The sequence below is a fragment of the Balaenoptera physalus genome (assembly GCF_965194825.1).
Source record: "Balaenoptera physalus genome assembly, chromosome: 19".
Taxonomy (NCBI): Eukaryota; Metazoa; Chordata; class Mammalia; order Artiodactyla; family Balaenopteridae; genus Balaenoptera; species Balaenoptera physalus.
The window spans coordinates 4,288,581-4,310,519 of NC_138900.1; the positions used below are offsets into that span (position 1 = coordinate 4,288,581).

Genomic DNA, 21,939 nt, shown 5'->3' on the forward strand with positions numbered 1-21,939 from the left:
CTGTATTTCCTTTTTTTGTGGTGTGATTCTCCATTTTATTAATCTTCTTTAATGACATTCAATAACTTTGTTATTATTGCCAAAGAGCTGAGTCGAAATTATTCCTAAATATTTTAAAATTTTGAGGCTGTTGTATTATTATTATGTTTTTGGTTGCACCACACAGCTTGCAGGATCTCAGTTCCCAGAACAGGGATGGAACCCGGGCCACAGGAGTGAAAGCCCGAAATCCTAACTATTAGGCCACCAGGGAACTCCCAATGCTACTATAATTTTTTCTCTTCTTTTTGTTACTGGTGAAGTGAAAAACAATTTTGTGTGTTTATTTAAAATTTTCTTTAAAAAACTAAATATATACAATTTTTAATTTACAATCATACCTCAGTAAAGCTGGAATACAAATAGGGAAATTGGATGACTTTATCCCATTCATCATTCATTTTTAAGATAACATCATACAGTGATTCTTAAACTTATTGGATTTTTGATACCTCCATATTTCCACTGGGATATTTTAATACACATCTGCTGTCTTCACACATTCATTCATTTTTTAAAAATTGAGCTATAGTTGATTTACAATATTAGTTTCAGGTGTACCACACAGTGATATAATATTTTATAGATTATATTCCATTTAAAGTAATTATATATAATGGCTTTATTTTCCTGTGCTGTACAATATATCCTGTAGCTTATTTTATACATAGTAGTTTGTATCTCTTAATCCCTCACCCCTATTCGCCCTAACCCTTCTCTCTCCCCACTGGTAACCACTAGTTTGTTCTCTTTATCTGTGAAATCTGTTTCTCTTTTGTACACATTCATTTATTTTTTAGATTCCACACGTGATATTACACAGTATTTTTCTCTGACTTATTTCACGAAGTATAATAACCTCCAGGTCCATCCTGCTGCAAATGGAGAACTTCATTCTTTTTTTATGGCCAAGTAGTATTCTATTGTATTTATATACCACACCTTTTTTTATCCATTCATCTATTGACAGACACTTGGGTTGCTTCTGTATCTTGTCTATTGTAAATAATGCTGTGAACATTGGGGTGCATGTATCTTTTTGAGTTAGTGTTTTTTGCTTTTTTCAGATGTATAACCAGGAGTGGAATTGCTGGGTCATATGGTAGTACTCTTTTTTACTTTTTGGGAAACCTCCATACTGTTTTCCATAGCTGCTGCACCAACTTCAGTAGACATTCGCTTCCCATCTTCAGTGCCTCATCTCTTCTGTTTACCTGCAGGCTTGAAGCACAACTGTACACTCTTTGTCTTCCATGTCCACAAAGGTCCTGCCTATGGGCCAGTCTGGTTAATTCCAGCTAAGACTTTTGTCAAAGTATTTAAATACTCTTAATTTTTTCCCTTATTTGAAATTTCACAGTTGGCTAGGTCACTCATTACATAATAATTTAAAAAAATTTTTAAAAAATATTTATTTGGCTGCATCGGGTTTTAGTTGTGGCATGTGGGATCTTTTGTTGTGGCGGGTGGGCTCTTTGTTGCAGTGCATAGGCTCTGTAGTTCTGGTGCATGGGGTCCAGAGTGTGCGGGCTCAGTAGTTGTGGCATGCAGGCTCTCTAGTTGTGGCGCAAGGGCTCTAGAGTGCACAGGCTCAGTAGTTGTGGCATGCAGGCTAAGTCGCCTTGTGGCACGTGGGATCTTAGTTCCCCGACCAGGGATCAAACCCGAGGCCCCTGATTGGAAGGTGGATTCTTAACCACTGGACCACCAGGGAACTCACTACATAATAATTTAAAGAATATGAATTCTGTCTAGCAAAAGATGGCCTGTTCCTCCAGGATAACCACGTATAACCTAGATGTGGAAGTTTTCAATGGATTTGTGCATGAGTTTTGCTTCATACGCATACTGGAATAATCCCCGCACCCTGCCAAAAGAAAAACGAAAAACAAAACAACTCCACAGCAAGTCAACAATGTAATTTTCACTAAGGAGCTCCTGAGAATAAGAGGAGGTTCTTTGGGAAAGGTGATATGTGTCTATGTCATTGGAAAATTTTAAGTGATTAAAAAAAAAATTTTTTTTTTTTTTTTGGCCACGCTGCACGGCTTGTGGGATCATGGTTTCCTGACTAGGGATTGAACCTGGGCCCTGGGCAGTGAAAGTGCAGAGTCCTAACCACTGGACTGCCAGGGAATTCCAAATTTTTTTTTTTTTTTTTTAGGTAAGAAGTGGATTTATTTAGAGAGAAACACACTTCCCAGACAGACTATGGGTCATCTTGGAAGGTGAGAGAGGCATCAGGGGTACGGGGTTGTCAGTTTTTATAGGGGTGGGTAATTTCATAGGCTGAGTGGGAGGAGTATTCCAGCTATTTTGGGGAAGGGGTGGGGATTTCCAGGAATTGGGCCACCGCCCACTTTTTGATCCTTATCAGCTGTTGGAGCTGTGCCTGTGGGTGTGTCATTTAGCTTGCTGATGTGTTACAGTGAGGGTATACTGTATACTGAGGCTCAAGGTCTAGTGGAAGTTGACTTGTCCACTGTCTTGGAGCGAGCTGGTTCTAGTCAGTTTATGTCATGTCCTCGGGCTATGTCATTCTTTCAAAGGTTATGCCCTGCCCCTTTCCCTCCTATTTCATTCCCCTCTCAGAGATTTTACTCCCATATTCTTATGGGAAGCAGAGGGGTGATGGTCATCTATAACTGCTTCAAGGCTGAGTAGGAACATCGACTCTGCCTGTCAGGGAGTAAAAATCTCTGGATGCCTGATCTAGGGGCCCAGGGGCAGGACAGCTCCTTGTTTTAAGTCGGTATGGGCTGGAATCCTCACATAGCCATACATCTTGGTGTGGAACTGCTGTAACTGATTCCATAACCTTTCTATCAATCTCCTTGATGATGAAGCACTTTTTGTAACAGCATCAGAGTACAAAAATATCTATCTATAAACGACAAGAGATTTTAGATGCTGTCCCTTCCAAGGCAGTCTCCCAACCAGGTGTTAGAGTGCCCAAAAAAGTTGTCTCAAAGAAACGGCACAGAATGTGTCGCCAGTGGTGTTGACGATGAGAGGGAGTTGGTCTAGCTTATCACTGCCCCTTCGTGGCTTGCCAGCTGAAACCGTGGAACTCAGATTGGGACTTGAACCCACGCACCAGGAATTGAACCCAGCCAAAACCCAGACTGGGACTTGAACCCAAGGTCTTTTAACTGAGATCACACACCTGGTCTCAGGACTTAATGAGGCTCAGTTTCTTGATGTCTCATCACAGAAAGAATTCAGTGAGAGACAAAGTGATAGGTAAGAAGTGGATTTATTTAGAGAGAAACACAGTCCACAGACAGAGTGTGGGCCATCTCAGAAGGTGAGAGAGGCCCTGAAAATGTTTAATTAATGCTATAAAATAGTATATTCTTTTAAGTGGGAATGTTGAGTCAAAGACATGCACATTTAAAATTTTCGACAAATGTTGCCAAATTGCAGAAGACACAAATATGACATCCACACATGTAATTAAAATTTTCCTAGTATCACATTAAAAAAGGAAAAAGAAACAGATACAGTTAATTTTAATAATACACTTTATTCAGTTCAAAATATCCAAAATGCTATCATTTAAACATATAATGTAAAAATCACTAATGAGATATTTCACCTTTTTTATTTCTGAACAGTCTTCAAATCTCAGTGTGTATTTTACACTTACTTTACCACTGGCCACATTTCAAGTGCTCAAGATTTCATGTGGCTGTTTGTTACCAAACTGGATAATGCTGACCTAGAATCTTTTCCCATGCTTACCTATTGGTTTAGTGCAGCAGTCAGGTAAACTCTGGTCCATAGCTCAAATCTTGATTGTGGCTCTGATTCTGTTTGATTTAGAGGCTGAGTGGTTTTTATTAAAAGGTTGTAAAAATAATAATAATAATAAAATAAAGAGGAACATGTGGTCCAGAGCATGTGTGGCCTGCAAAACCTAAAACATTATTTGGCCCTCAACAGAAAAACTCTGGCGAACCCTGGTCTGGTGTAACTGAATGCACTCAGGTTTATTCTGTTTATTTGCAATGTCAATGCGTTTAAGTTTCTTTGCTTTTGTGATGTTTCACTTTAGCCACACATACCTAGAAGAGACTGGAAGCATCTCTAGTGATCTTTGACTTCTCTTTGCATAATTGCTTTTTTCCCCCCTTGGTCAATCTAGCTAAAGGTTTGCTCATTTTGTTCATCTTCTCAAAGAACCAACTTCTGGTTCTGTTGATTCTTTGTATCATTAAAAAAATTCTCTATTTCATTTTTCTCCACTCTAATCCCTATTATTTTCTGCCTTCTGTTGCTTTTGGGTTTGTTCTTTTTTTTTAGCGTCTTACCATGTAGAGTTAGTTTATTGATTTGAGAGATCTTTCTTCTTTTTCAATGTAGGCATTTCCTGCCATAAACTGTCTTCTGAGTGTGCCTTTCATGGCATCCTGTAAGTTGTGGTTTGTTTTGATTTTCACTCCTATGTATTTTCTAATTTCCCTTATGATTTCTTCTTTCACCCATCTGTTGCTTAAGAGTGTGAGGTTTAATTTTCATATAGTATTCTTGTTTTCCTTCTGTTGATTTCTAGTTTCATTACATTGTGGTCAGGTTTCAATATGTGCTTTTAATCTTTTCAATTTGTTGAGATTATTTTGTGGCCTAACATAGGGTCTATCCTGGAGAATGTTCTATGTGTTCTGTTGTTGGTGGAATGGTCTGTATATTTCTGGCATCCTTCCCCCCAAATATGTTCCATGTTCCCTCATTCCATCCCTGCTGAGGATCCAAATCCTTAACCTAACCCTAACACTAAGGTATACGTAACCCAAGGACAAAGTAACTTGAATTGAAATGTAACCCCAACCCTGAGATAAACCAAACATAAGGCCTACATCAACCTGATTCTGGACCCTCTGTCAGCCTTCATAAGGCACTCCTCTGGGCTCTAACCACACTGCCATCCCCTGTGCCACAGTTCTCCCACTGGCTGTAGCACCCACCCTAGATCTCCCAGGCCACATTCATGGATAGCATTCAAGTTCTCCAGCTCTCAGAGGCTCCCCTCCTGGACTCTCTCCTTTTCTCCAGTCTCCCAGGACCTGTCTGAGCTCAAGCCTCTCCCTCCTAATGCACCAGGCCCTCCCATGGCCATCAACCCCACCCCTAGCTTTTCAAACTCATTCCCATGGGCTCTAGTCCTCTCCCACCCATACTCTTAGATTCCCCACCATGGGCTCAAGTCCTTTCTCCAAGACAACCCACTTTCTTCACTCTAGGACTGACCCTCTTAAGACAGCTCAGGTCCCTCCGGAGTCTAACTGCTCCCTCAGCTCTCTCAAGGACTTGATCCTAGGCCCTGGCCCATTCCCCAGGGAAAATCCACTTGCCTCCCTTGAGCATCACCTTCCCATCCCTGTTGCGGGACCTCCAGGATTTGGAGAGGTCCAGTGTGCTGGTTCTGTTCCTTTTTTTTTTTATAAATTTATTTATTTTTTATTTATTTTTGGCTGTGTTGGGTCTTCGTTGCTGTGCGCGGGCTTTCTCTAGTTGCGACGAGCGGGGGCTACTCTTCATTGTGATGCGTGGGCTTCTCATTGCGGTGGCTTCTCTTGTTGTGGAACATGGGCTCTAGACACATGGGCTTCAGTAGTTGTGGCACGCGGGCTTCAGTAGTTGTGGCTCACAGGCTTAGTTGCTCCACGGCATGTGGGATCTTCCCGGACCAGGGCTCGAACCCATGTCCCCTGCATTGGCAGGAGGATTCTTAACCACTGTGCCACCAGGGAAGCCACTGTTCCTTCTTGAACAGGCCATGTTTGAACATCCAACAAAGACACTGGCTTATAAGCAATTTTAACGTCAGCCATTCTGGTGCGTGTCTAGTGACATCACATGATAATTTTACTTTGCATATCCTTGAGGAGTGATGACATATCTGCACTTACTTATTTGCCATTTGGTGATCTTAAGTGCTTATGTAAGTCTCCCTCCACCTTTTAATTGATTTGTTGTTTTATTATTGACTTGAAGGATTCTTTTTATCCTTTCTTTGTGAATCCTTTGTCAGGTTTATGTAAATATCTTCTCCCAGTCTTCTTGCTTTTTCACCACCTTCATGGTGTCATTTGATGATCAGAACTTTGTACTTTTGATGAAGTCCAACTTAATAACTTTTTACTTTCTGTTTAATGTCTTCTGTATACTAAGAAATGCTGCATACCCCAATGCTGTGACAATAATCTCCTAAATTTTCTTCTATTTTTTTTTTTTTGGCTGCGCCGCACGGCTTGTGGGATCTTAGTTCCCCGACCAGGGATCGAACCTGTGCCCTCCTGCAGTGGAAGCATGGAGTCTTAACCACTGGACCACCAGGGAATTCCCCATATTTTCTTCTAGAAGTTTGATAGTCTTTTCTCAGCTCACTGCACCCGCAGGGGGTCTTCTTGTAAAAATTCACTAATAGCAACGTTAATGGTAATGAGAACAACAGCAGCTAATATTTATTGAGCTTACACAATATTTCAGATACACGTTCAAGGAGCTTACATGTACCAAACTCATTTAATCACCACAAGAGCAGTATTAGGTAGGTGTGATTATCCCCATTTCACAGATAATGCACAGGGAGTAATAGCTAATTTTCTCAGTGCCTCACAGGGAGTAAAGAGGTGGGACGGTGATGGAAACAGGTAGGGGTATGTACCACGAGAAAAGCTCTCCCACATATGCTCCATTAGCAGAGTTTTACCTTAGAACAAATCTGAAATACGACAGAGATGAAATGGTATTGGAAGGTTTCTATGCACTCAGGAAACTAACCTATCCAGTAGAAAATAATCTACAACTGAGTATGTTGTGATCAATAAGAAAAAGTGATTTCTCCAATTCTCCAAATTCACCTCTCATATGACTTCTGATATTCTATAAGCAGAAGAGTGACCAGTGAAGGCTTTCTTGCGTTAAGTCTTATCACGGATTTTCCTCTTGTCGTGGAAGAAATGAATGTTGAATAGAGGCCTCTGTATGCTCTTTGTACCCAAAAGGTTTCTCAACAGCATGAATTCTCTGATGTTCTGGAGGATGGTTTACACGTTTACATGCCTTTCCACATTCCTTACACTCAGAGGGTTTCTCACCAGTATGAATTTTCTGATGCTGTGTAAGTTGATGGCCGTGACTGAAGGCCTTCCCACATTCTTTACACTCATAGGGTTTCTCCCCTGTATGAATTCGCTCATGTTTGACAAGGCTTGACCCATAAATAAAGGCCTTTCCACATTCCTTACATTTGTAAGGCGTTTCGCCAGTATGGATTCTCTCATGCTGAGTAAGGTGATAGCCACAGTTAAAGGCCTTCCCACATTCTGTACATTTATATGGCTTCTCACCCGTATGAATTCTCTCGTGTTTCACAAGACTCGAACCCCAACGGAAGGCCTTCCCACATTCCTTACACTCATGAGGTTTCTCACCAGTGTGAATTTTCTGATGCTGAGTGAGATAATTGACACGAGTAAAGGCCTTCCCACATTCTTGGCACTCATAGGGCTTCTCACCGGTGTGAATTCTCTTATGTTGAACGAGGCTGGAACCACAAATAAAGGCCTTCCCACAGTCTTTACATTCGTAGGGTTTCTCACCACTGTGGATTCTCTTATGCTGAATTAGTTTATACACTCGGCTAAAGGTCTTCCCACAGTCTTTGCATTCATAGTCTTTCTCACCAGTGTGAAATCTCTGATGCTGAGTGAGCTCATCACCACGTCTGAAGGCCTTCCCACAGTCTTTACATTCATAGGGCTTCTCACCCGTATGAATTCTCTTATGAATAACGAGGCTTGAACCCCACCGAAACGCCTTCCCGCAGTCCTTACATTCATAAGGTTTCTCACCAGTGTGAATTTTTTGATGTTGAGTAAGCTGATTACCCCAACGGAAGGCCTTTTTACATTCTTTACATTCATAGGGTTTCTCACCGGTGTGAATTTTCTGATGTTGAGTAAGTTGATAGCCTCGGCTAAAGGCCTTCCCACATTCCTTACATTCATAGGAATTTTCCCTGTTATGAAGTCTCTGATGTGGTCGGACAGAGGTATTTTCTCTGCAAGTGGGCGTTTTCCCACAGTTGATTTGATTGATATATCCCTCTTGAGGGACCTGTGGTCCTTCAAATTCACCTTCACACATCCAGTCAAGGCCAAGGGATTTACTTTTTCTATTTGAGTTCTGTTTGGAAAAATTTATCTCATAAGTGCCCTTCCGTGTAGGTAAACTCTTGGTCTCATACGGTGATTCCAAATCTGAAAAAAACAAAACAAACGAACACAAAAACCCAAAAAACCCAACATATTTTGTTTCTTTTTAAGAAAAAAAAACAAACCTAATCACGAACTAAAACCTTCTCTAACAGAAATAAAACTTCTCCAGTGGGAAAAATATGAATCACCTAGGGCTCTTATTAAAATCTAGATTCCACGTCTAGCATCACAATACTTAATGAGGAAACACAGGAGACATCCCTGCTAAAATCAAACAAAAAAGGCATTTACTATTAGCTCTACTATTTCCTATCAGCTGAAACAATTAAGCAAAAAAAAATTAGAGGGACAAATCTCAAAAATGAAGATGAAAAAGAGTACAATTTGTAGATGTGATGACAAACCTGGAAAACCAAGAAAATCAAATATAGCACTACTGTAGGAAAATAAAAAGATACAGTTGGATAGTTGTGTATACACACAGAAACACAAGTAATATCATTAAAAGTAATTCTGGATACAAAGATCCAACATTCAAAAGATGATGTGTAGAATTAAATTTAATAATAAAAATTGTGAAACACTTAGGAGGAAATGTTTAGAAAAATCTGAGCATCAATAAGGATGCCAACTCAAGGGACTGTAACATGTCAAACATGTTTAAATTCATGAGTTCATACAGATACTAAAAAAATGTTAAATGGCCAACTATGGAGCATGCTAGGAAACCAGCCCTTTGTTATTAAAAACTGATAGGTGGATCAGTTTCTCTTTAAAGAATTATTTATAGTGAATAAATGAAGAGGCAATGATAGAATACCACCATTTTGAACCCCCAATGAAATAGTGAATCTAGGTACTGAGTGTCAGTGACTGCTAACATAGCATCAAAAGAGACATAAGCAGATATTGCTTCGTGATGGAAGAACAGAGAACCCAGGAAGCAGTATCACCAAAAAATAGATAAAAAGGAAGAAAGCACATGAAGCTAGGATAACAACCAACTTTCAGAAACTACGAATGGCACAGGGTCCTGTTTTCTATGCCCTTGTTACTCAGGAGGGGTGAAACATGAGAAGGAAAACAAATTGAGAAGGGAATGGGGTGAAGATAAAGTTCAAGGGAGTGACTTCTTCCTCAGAGGCCTTGGGCCTGAGACCTTTGTAGGGAGCTCTACGAACACCTCAGGGGTGCAGCTGCCCCCTGCCCAGCTGGGCCGCTTGTGGTAATGATGGCTTGCCCGAGCCGGGCTGGCTGTCACTCTCCTCTGCACCACTTCAGTGTCTTTTCCCCTCAACTATCAAAGCTCTCTCCCTTGCTTCCATAAGGCAATTGTGTCTGGCTTAGAAATGAGATGTCTTGCTTTCAAAAAAAGGAATGCCACATGATGTAGAACTTAGGAGAAAATTGTTGGCTCAAGATTTTTTGATTGAGCTTTAGTCAAATTTGTAACAGCCTAAAAATGACTTCAGGAAAAGAGAAAGGCCTGAAGGACAAACAGGAAACCAGATGGGTAGGGAAAAGGACTATTTTATTCTATTCTATTCTATTCTATTTTACATTTATTTTATTTTTAAAAAAATTTAAAATTTTTATTTATTTTTATTGTTATTTATTTTTGGTCTTGTGTCGAGGCTTGCAGGATCTTAGGTCCCCAACCAGGGATTGAACCCAGGTCCACAGCAGTGAAAGCGCTGAGTTCTAACCACTGGACCGCCAGAGAATTCCCAAAAAGGTCTTTATTTAAACTTCTGGAGGCAAGTAGAACCTGGCAGTTGAGAGTACAGATTCTGGGGCCAGAATTCTTAGGTTCCAGGTTTGCTTCTGCTTCCTTGATTGAGTCACTTTGTGCCCCAGTATACTCATCTACAAATTAGACGTAATAATTTCCTAGCTCATAAACTTGTGAGAATGGAATGAAACGTATTTGTACATATACATACACAGCAGGCTCAGAATGTTTTCTGGTGCAGAGCAAGCACAGTATTTATTAGCCATTAATATTATGGCTGTTATTTTGCTAACAGAAAAACAAGAAATTTCCTTACATATTTACAAGATATTATCATCCAATATTTAACTCAGAATTCATAGATTATAACTTTCAACCTCACTTCAGGTACAATGTGTAGGGAATGCAATATGCTCAGTGTGGTTTTACACAGATTCTGTTCATTCATCCCACCTCTACATCAAACATAGAGTCTGGTTTGCTAGAGAAAATCAAGTCACTGTGTAGAGCCATTTCCCCTAAAGGTGGGTCCCCAAAGTACCATCGACAGCAATTTGGGTGTAAACATAGGCTCGCAGCATGAAGCTTGGTTTCTTTGAAGATGGTCATGAAATAAAATAAATACATTTATTCTAATATATTAAATAACTCTAATCAGTCCTTTGGCCAGTAAGGAAGAGGGGTGATTACAGGAGGGGCCAGACAGAGGTGGGAAGAGTCCTGGTGGATGAGGAGGTGAAGGTGCCTACGTAACGCCCATTTCCAACTGGACAAAGCTCAAAACGTCCCTTGGGTGCAGGAAGAAAGAAATTCAACTAGTATCTTGAAAGGTGATCCTGAAAGGAGAGAGCTGACTGTGCAGGGAGCAGAGTCCAGATTATCTGAGGCAGGCAACTTACCCAGCGAGACCAAGTTACTGTAGTTCTCCAGCATCACGTCCCAGTACAGGTCTCTCTGCGTAGAGTCGAGACATGCCCACTCCTCCTGAGAGAAGTCTATGGCTACATCGGAGAATGTCACCAAACCCTGGAAACGCAAACCCACACGTCCCTGATGAAACGAAAGCACACAGTTTCCAGATGGAGGAGGCGGGAGGAAGGGCTACGCTCCGTGCAGGGGTGGATACAGCAAGTAGATTAAAAACCTGTGATACGGGGAGGGGCCAGGGAGGACTGTGGCTGAAGCCGAGCCCCTCCTGCTGCAGGGGAAACCACCTACACCCTGGGGAATTCTTTTTTTTTTTTTTTAATTTTATTTATTTTATTTATTATTTTTGGCTGTGTTGGGTCTTCGTTGCTGCACGCAGGCTTTCTCTAGTTGCGGTGAGCGGGGGCTACTGTTTGTTGCAGTGCGCGGGCTTCTCAGTGCAATGGCTTCTCTTGTTGCAGAGCATGGGCTCTAGGTGTGCGGGCTTCAGTAGTTGTGGCTCGTGGGCTGTAGAGTGCAGGCTCAGTAGTTGTGGCACACGGGCTTAGTTGCTCTGCAGCATGTGGGATCTTCTCGGACCAGGGCTCGAACCGGTATCCCCTGCATTGGCAGGCGGATTCTTAACCACTGCGCCACCAGGGAAGCCTTACCCTGGGGAATTCCTAATCATGCCAACCTGTCAGGAAATGGATAAACCAATCCCAGTTTTCCTCTGCTGCACAAGCACAGAGCCTGCTAACGGGCCTGTCTCATGAATTCTCAGCAAGCATGGACTCCTACAGCATCCTTTTCTCTTTAAGGAGAAAGAAAAAAAATGCCTGGGGTTTGCTTCCCAAATGTAATATAAGATCTTTTATCTTAGAAAATCGGGGTTGCATGTTTGAATGTTTTCAAGTCTCGGGTTCATCATTTTGCCAGGTTATCTTTTAAGCAGTCCACCTTTGTAATGACAAAAGCATTTTTTTATTCCATCGTATGGAAGGATTAGATTTAATTATGATAGTTACACACTTAGGTTGAGCAAAATGTCTAAAGTTTCCCCAATTCCAGGAGTATATGATCATTTATTACTCTTGTATGAAATGACCTTCTTACCTGTTACCATCCGCTAACCTTGCCTTTTCTTTGTTCCTGATTTAGAGGAAACTGGTATCAAATGATTCAGGAGCATACAGACAGGTCTGTGCAGAACAAAATTTATCTCCCGGGTCCCCTGGTCGGACCATGATCTCTGAGTCCACAGGCCCTAATCACAGCTCTACGCAATTCTAAAAGCTTCTTAAAGTGTGAGCTTTCACTACACACTAAGACTGAGACCACAGAATATGAATGTTCCCTCTTATCTGCCTGGGAAAAAGATCAGTGGAGACGAGTGAGGAATTCTAGTTTTCTCGTGTGGTCAAATGGGACCAATGTCTCCAACTCATCAAATCGTAGACTTGACTCAAATATTTCTCCCAAGGTAGTTTCTGCTTCCATTGTTCCAATTACTCTTGACAAAAAAGTGAGTACACAAGAGATACTGAGTAACTAGCTCAAGGGATAAGTGAGCATTAGTCACAGAGGTGGGCAACAGGCTATACGGCACTATTATTCACTGGAACAGGAAGAGCTGGGAAGTAGGTACTTGGATGGGACTCACTTGGGCAGGAGCCTTCATGATATTTCAAAGAAGTATCCACAGGACCTAAATATCACAATTCAAGAAGGAAAGAGAAAAAGATACTTACGTGGGCCATGGTTTTAGAATTCAAGAACTGATCGGTCCTCTTGGGGTCTCCTTTACTGAAGACACAAAATCCAGAGAAGCCAGATCTAGACAAGGAAAAAGAGGCATTAAAATAAGTGCACTTTGGTCCCCAAATGACTTAATACAACCTTTTCACTCCTCCATCTTTTCTTCCAAAGAACCCTCATCTTCTTCCCCCACAAGGCCCCCCACATAAACACAACACATCTGGAGAAGATTAAAAGGATTCTGGAAAAAAACAGAACAAGTTTTCCCTGAAACCCCAGGAAACCCAGCTGCACAGACAGGACAGAGGAACTTTTATGTTTTGTCTTGAAGTCAGATCAGACACTTCAGTGGGAGGATTCCTGGCCAGCTCCCTGTTGGGGGGAATATGGATTAAGAATTTGGCCTTGACCAAAGAGAGGTGTGGCCTTTGCCCTCAGCTTCTGAGAGGTAACCTACATCATACCTGACAGGAATGTCTTTGTTTTGGATAGGGGCAGGGCGCACTGCATCTTAGGGTGGAAGCTGGCCACACCAGAAAGACCAACCAGGTGATGGGTGGGGTTGGGGGAACTCTGGGTCATGGGATATCAGTTGGCTTGGAGACTGAGATTAACATCTGGACAACAAATCAATCAATCATGCCTACGTGATCGATCAATCTTACGTGATCGATCAATCTTGCCTACGTGATCAATCAATCTTGCCTATGTGATGAAGCCCCAGTGAAAACTCTGGACACTGAAGCTCAGGTATGCTTCCCTGGTTGGCAATACCCTGAGCATACCGTCACACATTGACGTCGGCAGAATCACGAGTCCTGACTTCACGGGCAGGAGACACCGGAAGACCCAGGACGGGAACCCTCCTGGACCTCGCCTTGTGCACCTGTTTCCTTGTCTTAGGTTAATCTGTATCCTTTCCCTGTCATTAACTGTATCTGGGGGTAGAACAGCTCTCAGTGAGTTCTAGGAGTCCTTCTGGTCCTGAATTATGAAACCTGACGGTGGTTTCGGGAAACTCCTGAACTTGCAGTTGGTGTGAGAACTGAGGGGGGATCTGGTGTGGAGACTGCACCCTCAAACCTCACTGTGTGAAGCTGGCTAACTCGGGACAGAGGGACGGTGACCTGGATTGAGACTGGGTGTGTTTAGGGAGCTCAGTCTCACTCTGAGCACATCGTGCTCTCTTTGGCCACAGCATCCAGGGTGGGGAGAGGCTGCACCCTTCTGGCCTCTAGACAGTGTGACGTCAGTCAAGACTTGGCAGGTGGGCAGTGTGGAGAAGGAACTGCCCAGGTAGCGTCTGGCACTCTGAATCCAGGAAAGCTGGCTGCATAAACACATGCAGAACATCAGTGTAAAAATGTATTAGGTCCAGTGGTTGGGACTCCGCACTTCCAACGCAGGGGGTGCAGATTTGATCCCTGGTCGGGGAACTAGGATCCCGCATGCCGCACGGTGTGGCCAATAAATTAAAAAAAAAAATGTATTAGTGGGCTATTAAATGCTAAGTTGGAAGAAATACTTAAAGACATGAAAGATGTTTTAGGTATATTGTCAGTGGGAAAGATGTTACAATAATACATTTGTAAAATTCTAAATATAGATATATATACCTACTCATATATATGTATAACATGATACAGATATCTATATCTATGTACATATATACACACATACAAGATATATGAATACACACAGCGACACACACATACACAAACAACCCATGAGACAGCAACAGAAAGAGAGATATAAAAACAGAAATAGAGAAACAGAAAAAGCCTGGAAAGATATATCCCATGTGCAGAAAAGAGCCACAAAGTAGCTCTGAAACCGCTAATCTTAGGCCCGCTTGCAAGACTGGGCCCTTGGCTGGCTTTCCAGTGTGTTCCAACCATTCCCCGCCTGGTAAGAGTGGCTCGCTGTTCTTAAATTTGTTTTGTACAAGCCACGTGGTTTATGTTGAACACGTGCCTTCCTCCGAGAGCCTGGAATCTGGGCATGTGCTGGGCAGAGGGTGCCTACGTGACTCCCCCATAAAAACCCTGGACTCCCAGGCTCAGGCGAGTTGCTCCTGTAGACAACACTGCATATGTGTTGTTACATCTCGTTGCTAGAGGAATTAAGCATGTCCCGCGTGACCACACCGGGAGAGGACTCTTGGAAGCTTGGGCCTGCTTTCCCCCGATGTTGCCTGCGTGTCTTTCCCTTTGCTGATTTTGCCGTATATCCTTTCACTAACAAATCTTAGCCATGAGAAGAATGATATGTTGAATCACTATCTAGAGAATGACTGAGCCTGGTGGTGGTCTTGGCGACCCTGACACACCCTTTGATCTTGATTTTCTTCTTTTTAAGTATACCTTGTTAGGTGTTTTAACAACAGTCATGCATTGGCTTAACGTATATAACTGTGTGTGCATTTATTTATTTTAAAGTTATTAAGAGACAGTTAGATTCTCAAGAGATAAAGTTCCACTCTCTTTTTTAAAAAGACTCCTCTGGAACTTGCAGAAAAGGCTCAGAATATATTATCTTTGGATTATTTTACTGAGTAACTTCTCTTGGTTTCCTTTCACTACCTAATACCTAAACCAACTCTTTGATGTCTAAATATGCCCACATGTGCTGGAGTACTGACTGGAAAAAAATGACTACAATGCCAAGTGATGGCCTGTAGATACTGACCGTTATCTGACACTGCTTAGTTTTATGTTTTGATGCAAGGGTGAATTTTGCTTTTGAACTTGTCCTTTCAGCCAGTGTCCTGTAGATAACTGCTAAATCACCTGACCCCACTAGTCTTCACTTTGCATCTAACACTATTAGAAAAAAATACATAAGGCACAAAACTTAGAAAATAAATTTCATTTATCTCTACGTAGAGCCTGTGCATTCAGAGTTACTTGGTCGTGACCTGACATCAGCAGCTATAGTGAGAATGATACCCCCTTCCGGGCACTTCTCAGGCCACATCACCTGGAATTCTCCACAGGCCTTGACCACGGGCCGTCTTGTACTTCTTCTCTATTCAGTGTCCCTTCCTTGCTGGATTACAAGCAATGTACAGGTAACAATGCCTTTTAGTCATCTGTCCTTCTAAGTACTATTGTAGGCACTTAACAGAAGTATGATTTTGACTCAAAATTCCACTTTTTGGAATTTATCCCAAGGAAATAGCTATACTAGTACACAAATATATGCATAAGAATGTTCAGAGAATTTTTTTTTTTTTGGCTGCACCATGCAGCATGCGGGATCTTAGTTCCCCGACCAGGGATCGAACCCGCGCCCGCTGCAGTAGAAGCGCGGAGTCTTAATCACTGGACCACCAGGGAAGACCCCAGAGAATTTTTTTTATTGGAATAGTTTTTTGTTTTTTTTTATTTAAATTGAGATAACTGTACATTCAATGTGCAGATGTAAGAAATTACACAGAGGGATCCTGTGTTCCCTTTATCCAGTTTACCCCAAGGGCAATACCCCAACTGCAAACCTATAGCACAATATTACAACCGGGACCTTGACGTCGATACAATCCATCAGTTTTATTCAGATTTTCCAGAGGATCATTTTAACAAATGAAAAGAGTAGAAATATAAATATCTCCCAGTAGAGGATAGATTAAACAGATTGCAGTCTGTTACAATGGCATACTATACATTTACCAATAATGATATTGACTTAACATTAATTGAGAAAAAAATTTAAGATGAATTACCCAGCAGAGAAGGCATGTTTAAAAAGGTACAGGTAGGGGCTTCCCTGGTGGCGCAGTGGTTGAGAATCTGCCTGCCGGTGCAGGGGACACGGGTTCGAGCCCTGGTCTGGGAGGATCCCACATGCCGCGGAGCGGCTGGGCCCATGAGCCACAACTACTGAGCCTGTGCGTCTGGAGCCTGTGCTCCGCAACGGGAGAGGCCGCGATAGTGAGAGGCCCGCGCACCGCGATGAAGAGTGGCCCCCGCTCGCCGCAACTGGAGAGAGCCCTCGCGCAGAAACAAAGACCCAACACAGCCAAAAATAAAAATAATAAATAAATAATAAATTAAAAAATTTAAAACAAAACCAAAAACACAAAATCTGGAAGAAAGTTGAACACCTATATACCCACTGCAGACTTTACAATTAGTATTAAAAAAAAAAAAAAAAAGGTACAGGTAACTGGGGACAAGAGGTCTTCACAAATTTAAGAACAAGGCTACGTGGTCTGACTTTCAGGATATGTATCTTCGCTCTGACAGTTACTAACTTCACAGTATCTATTTCCTGACAGGTTAAGACAGGGATAAAAATCGTGCCTACCAGGTATGACTTTCTCGACTACTAAGAAGATAATCCACATAAAACACAAAAACATGTAACAATGATTTAATACAAGTTAGCTGTTATGGTTTAAGATCTATAACATTACACATCCCTTAATTCGTTCTTATAAAACAAACTCAAGCCTGCTGTTTCCCGTTTTTCTTATGCTAAAATATGTATTTCTCAAAACTGCTGTTTATATAATCAATGCTGACTAAAAACTTTCAAGATCCCCTTAAAAATGAAATTCTTTCCAATGAACAGCATTAGCAAAAAAAAGATTCTGAGACAGATAACGAGGAAATGTTCCCTTGCCACCAGCAAAGAGAGGGCCAGACACGATTTCTGTACCCAATTCCAGCTCAAAGAATCTAAACTGAGAAGATGCCAAACTGAGAACATTAGTAAGTGGCTGAATCTTGTCTTCTACGTGACATGGGAGATTCAGGTGAACATTTTAAACCTGTCATCTCTTGTTCACATATCTGCCCATGGAAATGTTACCTGTGCAGGCCACATTTACTATGTATCAGTGATCACTGTCCTGTTCTGTAAAGGCAATACTCAACTCCCAGAAAATCTAATTTTGAAAGTCTGTCTTTTTTTTTTTTTTTTTAATTTATTTATTTATTGGCTGCGTTGGGTCTTTGTTGCTGCTCATGGGCTTTCTCTAGTTGTGGCAAGCGGGGGCTACTCTTCGTTGTGGTGCACAGGCCTCCCATTGCGGTGGCCTCTCTTGTTGCAGAGCACGGGCTCTAGGCACGCGGGCTGCAGTAGTTGTGGCACACGGGCTCAGTAGTTGTGGCATGCGGCCTCAGTAGTTGTGGCTCGTGGGCTCTGGAGCGCAGGCTCAGTAGTTGTGGCTCATGGGCTTAGTTGCTCCGCGGCATGTGGGATCCTCCCGGACCAGGGCTTGAACCCGTGTCCCCTGCATTGGCAGGCGGATTCTTAACCACTGTGCCACCAGGGAAGTCCCAAAAGTCTGTCTTTCTTGATAACTTGTTGCCATGGGATTAGTTTCAAATGGTGCCTCTCTAATCCTTTAAGGTGTAAATATGTGAGAGATTCTTTTCAAAGCAAGAAGGGGATCACTGGGCACACCTCTCCCCTCTCCACATGCACAAAGGTATAATGTGACCCTTGGCTGAGTTGGATTCCTTTTACAAACTAAGATTTGGAAAGTCTTGGGCTCACTTACAGACCAATTAGCAGGATTCAGTGTTCCAGAAATAAAATACACACATGCTTAGAGGGGGAGGGGAGGACTGGAAACATACCTACCAAAATATCAACAGTAATTATCTCTGGAAGGTACAGTAATGGGTAGTTTTCTGTTTCTTCTTCTTCTTTTTTTTTTTTTAATTTTATTTATTTATTTATTTATTTATTTATTTATGGCTGTGTTGGGTCTTCATTTCTGTGCGAGGGCTTTCTCTAGTTGTGGCAAGTGGGGGCCACTCTTCATCGCGGTGCGCGGGCCTCTCACTATCGCGGCCTCTCTTGTTGCGGAGCACAGGCTCCAGACGTGCAGGCTCAGTAATTGTGGCTCACGGGCCTAGTTGCTCCGTGGCATGTGGGATCTTCCCAGACCTGGGCTTGAACCCGTGTCCCCTGCATTGGCAGGCAGATTCTCAACCACTGCGCCACCAGGGAAGCCCCCTGTTTCTTCTTTATAAGTGCTTTAGAGGATTGAAATTTTTTTCAGCAGGCCTGCATTAATCCCATTATAAGAAATATACCTTAAGATAGTCCCAAATTAAAAAAAAAAAATTAACAAAGAAAAGGACTACAGTTATGAGGGGGCAGGTATGTTGCAGCCATTAAGTGAACTTTGAATAGGTAGGTCTGTGGTAGGCAAAAGAACAGTCTCCCAAAGATGTCCATGTCCTAATCCTGGAACCTGTGAATATGTTACATTCCACAGCAAAAGGGAGTTAGGTTGCAGAGGGACTTAAAGTCCCGAACCATCTGGCCTTAAAATAGGGAGATTATCCTGAATTATGCCGGGTGGGCCCAGTGTAATCACGAAGGTCCTCAAAAGTAAGTAAGGGGTTTGAAAGAGGACAGAAAGATGTGAGGACAGAAGCAGAGTCAGAGGGACTAGGCTGTAGTACTTGGGGTTTTGAAATATGTAGCCGTCACTCAGGGTGACACAGTCTTTGAAAAAAGGGAATAACTTTACAGTAGAGGAAACTGACAAACACTACCTAAGCCAGATGATCAAGTTCAACCTCACCAATCATAAATCTTGTTGATAGTATGTCTTCTTGGTATGATGTGATGAAAGTGGTAATTTACTGCTGTGATCTTCCACCCCCAAACCCATAAACCCAGTCTAATCATGAGGAAAAACATCACATTCCAATAGAGGGGCATCCTACAAAATACCTGACCAGTACCACTTAAAAATGTCACAGTCATCAGAAACAATGGAAGTCAGAAATGGGCACAGCCAAGAGGACCTTAAGGAAACATGACAACGAAATGTAATGTGGTATCCTGGATGGGATCCTGGAACAGATGAAAACCATTATGTAAAAAGTAAGGAAATCTGAATAAAGCAAAGACATCACTTAATGATAATGGTTCAGAATTGAGTTGTTAATAATAGAAGACACTGGGTGCAGGGTACCTGGGAATTCTCTGTATTATCTTTGCAATTTTTCTTTAAGACCATTCTAAAAAATAAAATCTATTAAAGAAGAACAATATGCAACCATATGTAGCCCACAAAGCATGAAATATTTAATATGTGACCCTTTAGAGAAAAAGTTTGCCAAACCCTGCTCTGGATCCAGAACTCATAATCAGCATCAAACCATACTGCTTCTCACAGTTCATACAAAGATATAATCGAAACATATTGAAACTGTCAGACCTCAAATAAGACCTGGCTAATACAACAAATTTCTATTTATTGATTACTGAAAAAAAAAAAATCCTTGCCTTTGATGACAAAGACCTTTGCTCAAACCCCACTCTTAAAAGCCTCACAAAGCAAAAAAAAAAAAAAAAAAAAAAAAAAAGCCTCACAAAGCTGATAACTTTGTCATTGACTGCCTAAAACAATCAAAGCTTCTCCTTTCTTACTGTGCTCTGAAAGTCAGCCCTGTGGAAAAGACCAAAGATATCTAGCCTTTGATTCCACCTAAAGATTAATATCCTCCTTACCAAATCACACACTAAAAGTGCTCACATTAACCTCCCAGTAGTATTCCTCGATCCTAGCGGAGTCTTAGAAGACCACACAGGAGGATGTGAACAATTTGCTTATTGAATATGAGTACTCATTGGAGAGGGTTGGTCAATGGGGAATACACATTCACGACTCTGGTCACACCTCTTGGGAAGAAATTACTGGGTCAAGTCACTATTAAAGAGGACGTTTTGGGGCAAGGAAAGCAAATATTCTTAAGTGCTATAAACACAAATCATTTACTGAACAAGAAGGTAACTCATCTGAACCTTGATTTCAAGATCTGTGATGATGATTCTTTCTCCTTGGGATGCTTTTTCTGGAGGACAGCTGGCCTGGAGGAAAGAGAGGTCAGAATGAGACACTAGGGCTTTTCTGGAGCATAGACTACATCCGAAAATGCGCTCCGAGGCCACACCTGTTCCCATGTCTTATCTAAAACCAATCAGAAATAAGAGGGCACCCACATCTGAGTATTTCAGAGATTCGTGGAAACTAGACTCTAGTAATTGGGGTACCCCCACCTCCTAGGTCAGGGACCTCTCGTTTCCAGAAAAGAATCTTATTCCGGAGGCCCTTCCATTCTGTCATTCAGGTAGCCTGAATTTTAGATGGAGAGCACCTCTAGCTCTAAAACTGCCATCTCATGACCATGTCTGTGCCATTGTTGTCATTTTCACTACAGCGTTCAGGCTGTGACTTTCCTTTGGGGCCACTGTGCCCAAACAAGTACCAGCATGGTTGGAACGTGAAGGGAGAGGAAGCAGCAGAGACATCAGAGCTACAGGTTACACACACTCAATCCGGGGCCATACACCCAAGCACAGTCCTGCACCTGTCACAGCTGAACAATCGCATACACGTCGGCTCTGTCACACCGGCTGACGCCCACGCCAGAGACATGGTACACGGCTGCGCCAACCCCACAGAAATGCAACGGCACATCTCATAGCCTCGGGGACACATCTGGGCCCCGCCACCCCCGCAGAGCCCACACGCATGTAATTCACACAGAGCACAGTGGAGGAGTCACAGCCCGGCCGCGTCACTCCTACATATGCTCACACGCACGGGAGGCACACAAACCGGGAGGGGGCCGCGTCTCGTACTCCCCTATACACACTCACGCGCAAGTGCGTCACAACCACAGGGACCTGACCTGTCTCCCTCACCGACGCCCACGCGCACATCTCAGTCTGTAGACATGGCCGAGCCCCTGATCACACACACAGAGACACACACACGCACACGCTCGCACTTCCTCCGCAGCGCTCCCGAAGCCAGAGGCCGAGGCTCCGTTTCGGGCCTCTTCTCCTCCCTCATCGCCATCGCCCGCCGTATTCCGCTCTGTTTTCCTCCTGGGATGCTAATTACTCACCGTTTGGGGCCCAACAACCGACGGCGTCGGGAGGGCGCGCCGGCGTTGAGGTTAACTCCGGACAGGGTCACCAGGAAACCAGAGCTTGAATAAAAATCCTCGCAGAAAGCGCACCTCCCAGCATGCAACTCCCCGAGCTGCTAATGGGGCCGTGCCCCAGAGCCCTCTGGGAAACGTAGTCCGGAAACCCGGGAATCCGCGGGGCTGAAAACGCACGGCCTCTCTTTCCCAGCATGCAACTCCACAACGGCACTAATAGAGCTGTGCCTCAGAGATTTCTGGGAAATGTAGTTCGCATCTCAGGTAATACACAGGCCTTCAGAAGGCTTCTCTCCCTGCCTCTAGAGGAGCTGTGACTTGGGAGGGAGCGTATTTTAGAGTCGCAGAATTTGTAAAT

The 21,939-nt window shown here is 42.7% G+C and overlaps 1 protein-coding gene and 2 long non-coding RNA genes across 4 annotated transcripts in view; 2 read left to right on the forward strand and 1 right to left on the reverse strand.

Annotated features, from left to right (window-relative positions):
• LOC309648353 overlaps positions 1–21,939 on the forward strand; it is a 351,118-nt gene that overhangs the window by 13,565 nt on the left and 315,614 nt on the right. The window lies entirely within an intron of this gene.
• On the reverse strand, positions 5,472–21,727 carry ZNF331 (zinc finger protein 331). 2 transcript variants are annotated; one of them, XM_082436612.1, is made up of 5 exons: positions 21,543–21,727; positions 20,434–20,499; positions 12,654–12,738; positions 10,896–11,022; positions 5,472–8,306 (listed from the first exon to the last, which is right to left on the reverse strand). In XM_082436612.1, the coding sequence occupies exons 3-5, from the start codon at positions 12,660–12,662 to the stop codon at positions 6,976–6,978; spliced, it is 1,467 nt and encodes a 488-aa protein (XP_082292738.1). In that variant the 5' UTR covers positions 12,663–12,738; positions 20,434–20,499; positions 21,543–21,727; the 3' UTR covers positions 5,472–6,975. The 2 variants fall into 2 exon arrangements, with proteins under 2 accessions (XP_082292738.1, XP_082292739.1); XM_082436613.1 differs by lacking the exon at positions 20,434–20,499.
• LOC309648349 lies at positions 15,489–20,022 on the forward strand. Its single transcript, XR_014256624.1, has 2 exons — positions 15,489–16,407; positions 16,815–20,022. It is a non-coding gene; the product is annotated as an uncharacterized lncRNA (long non-coding RNA).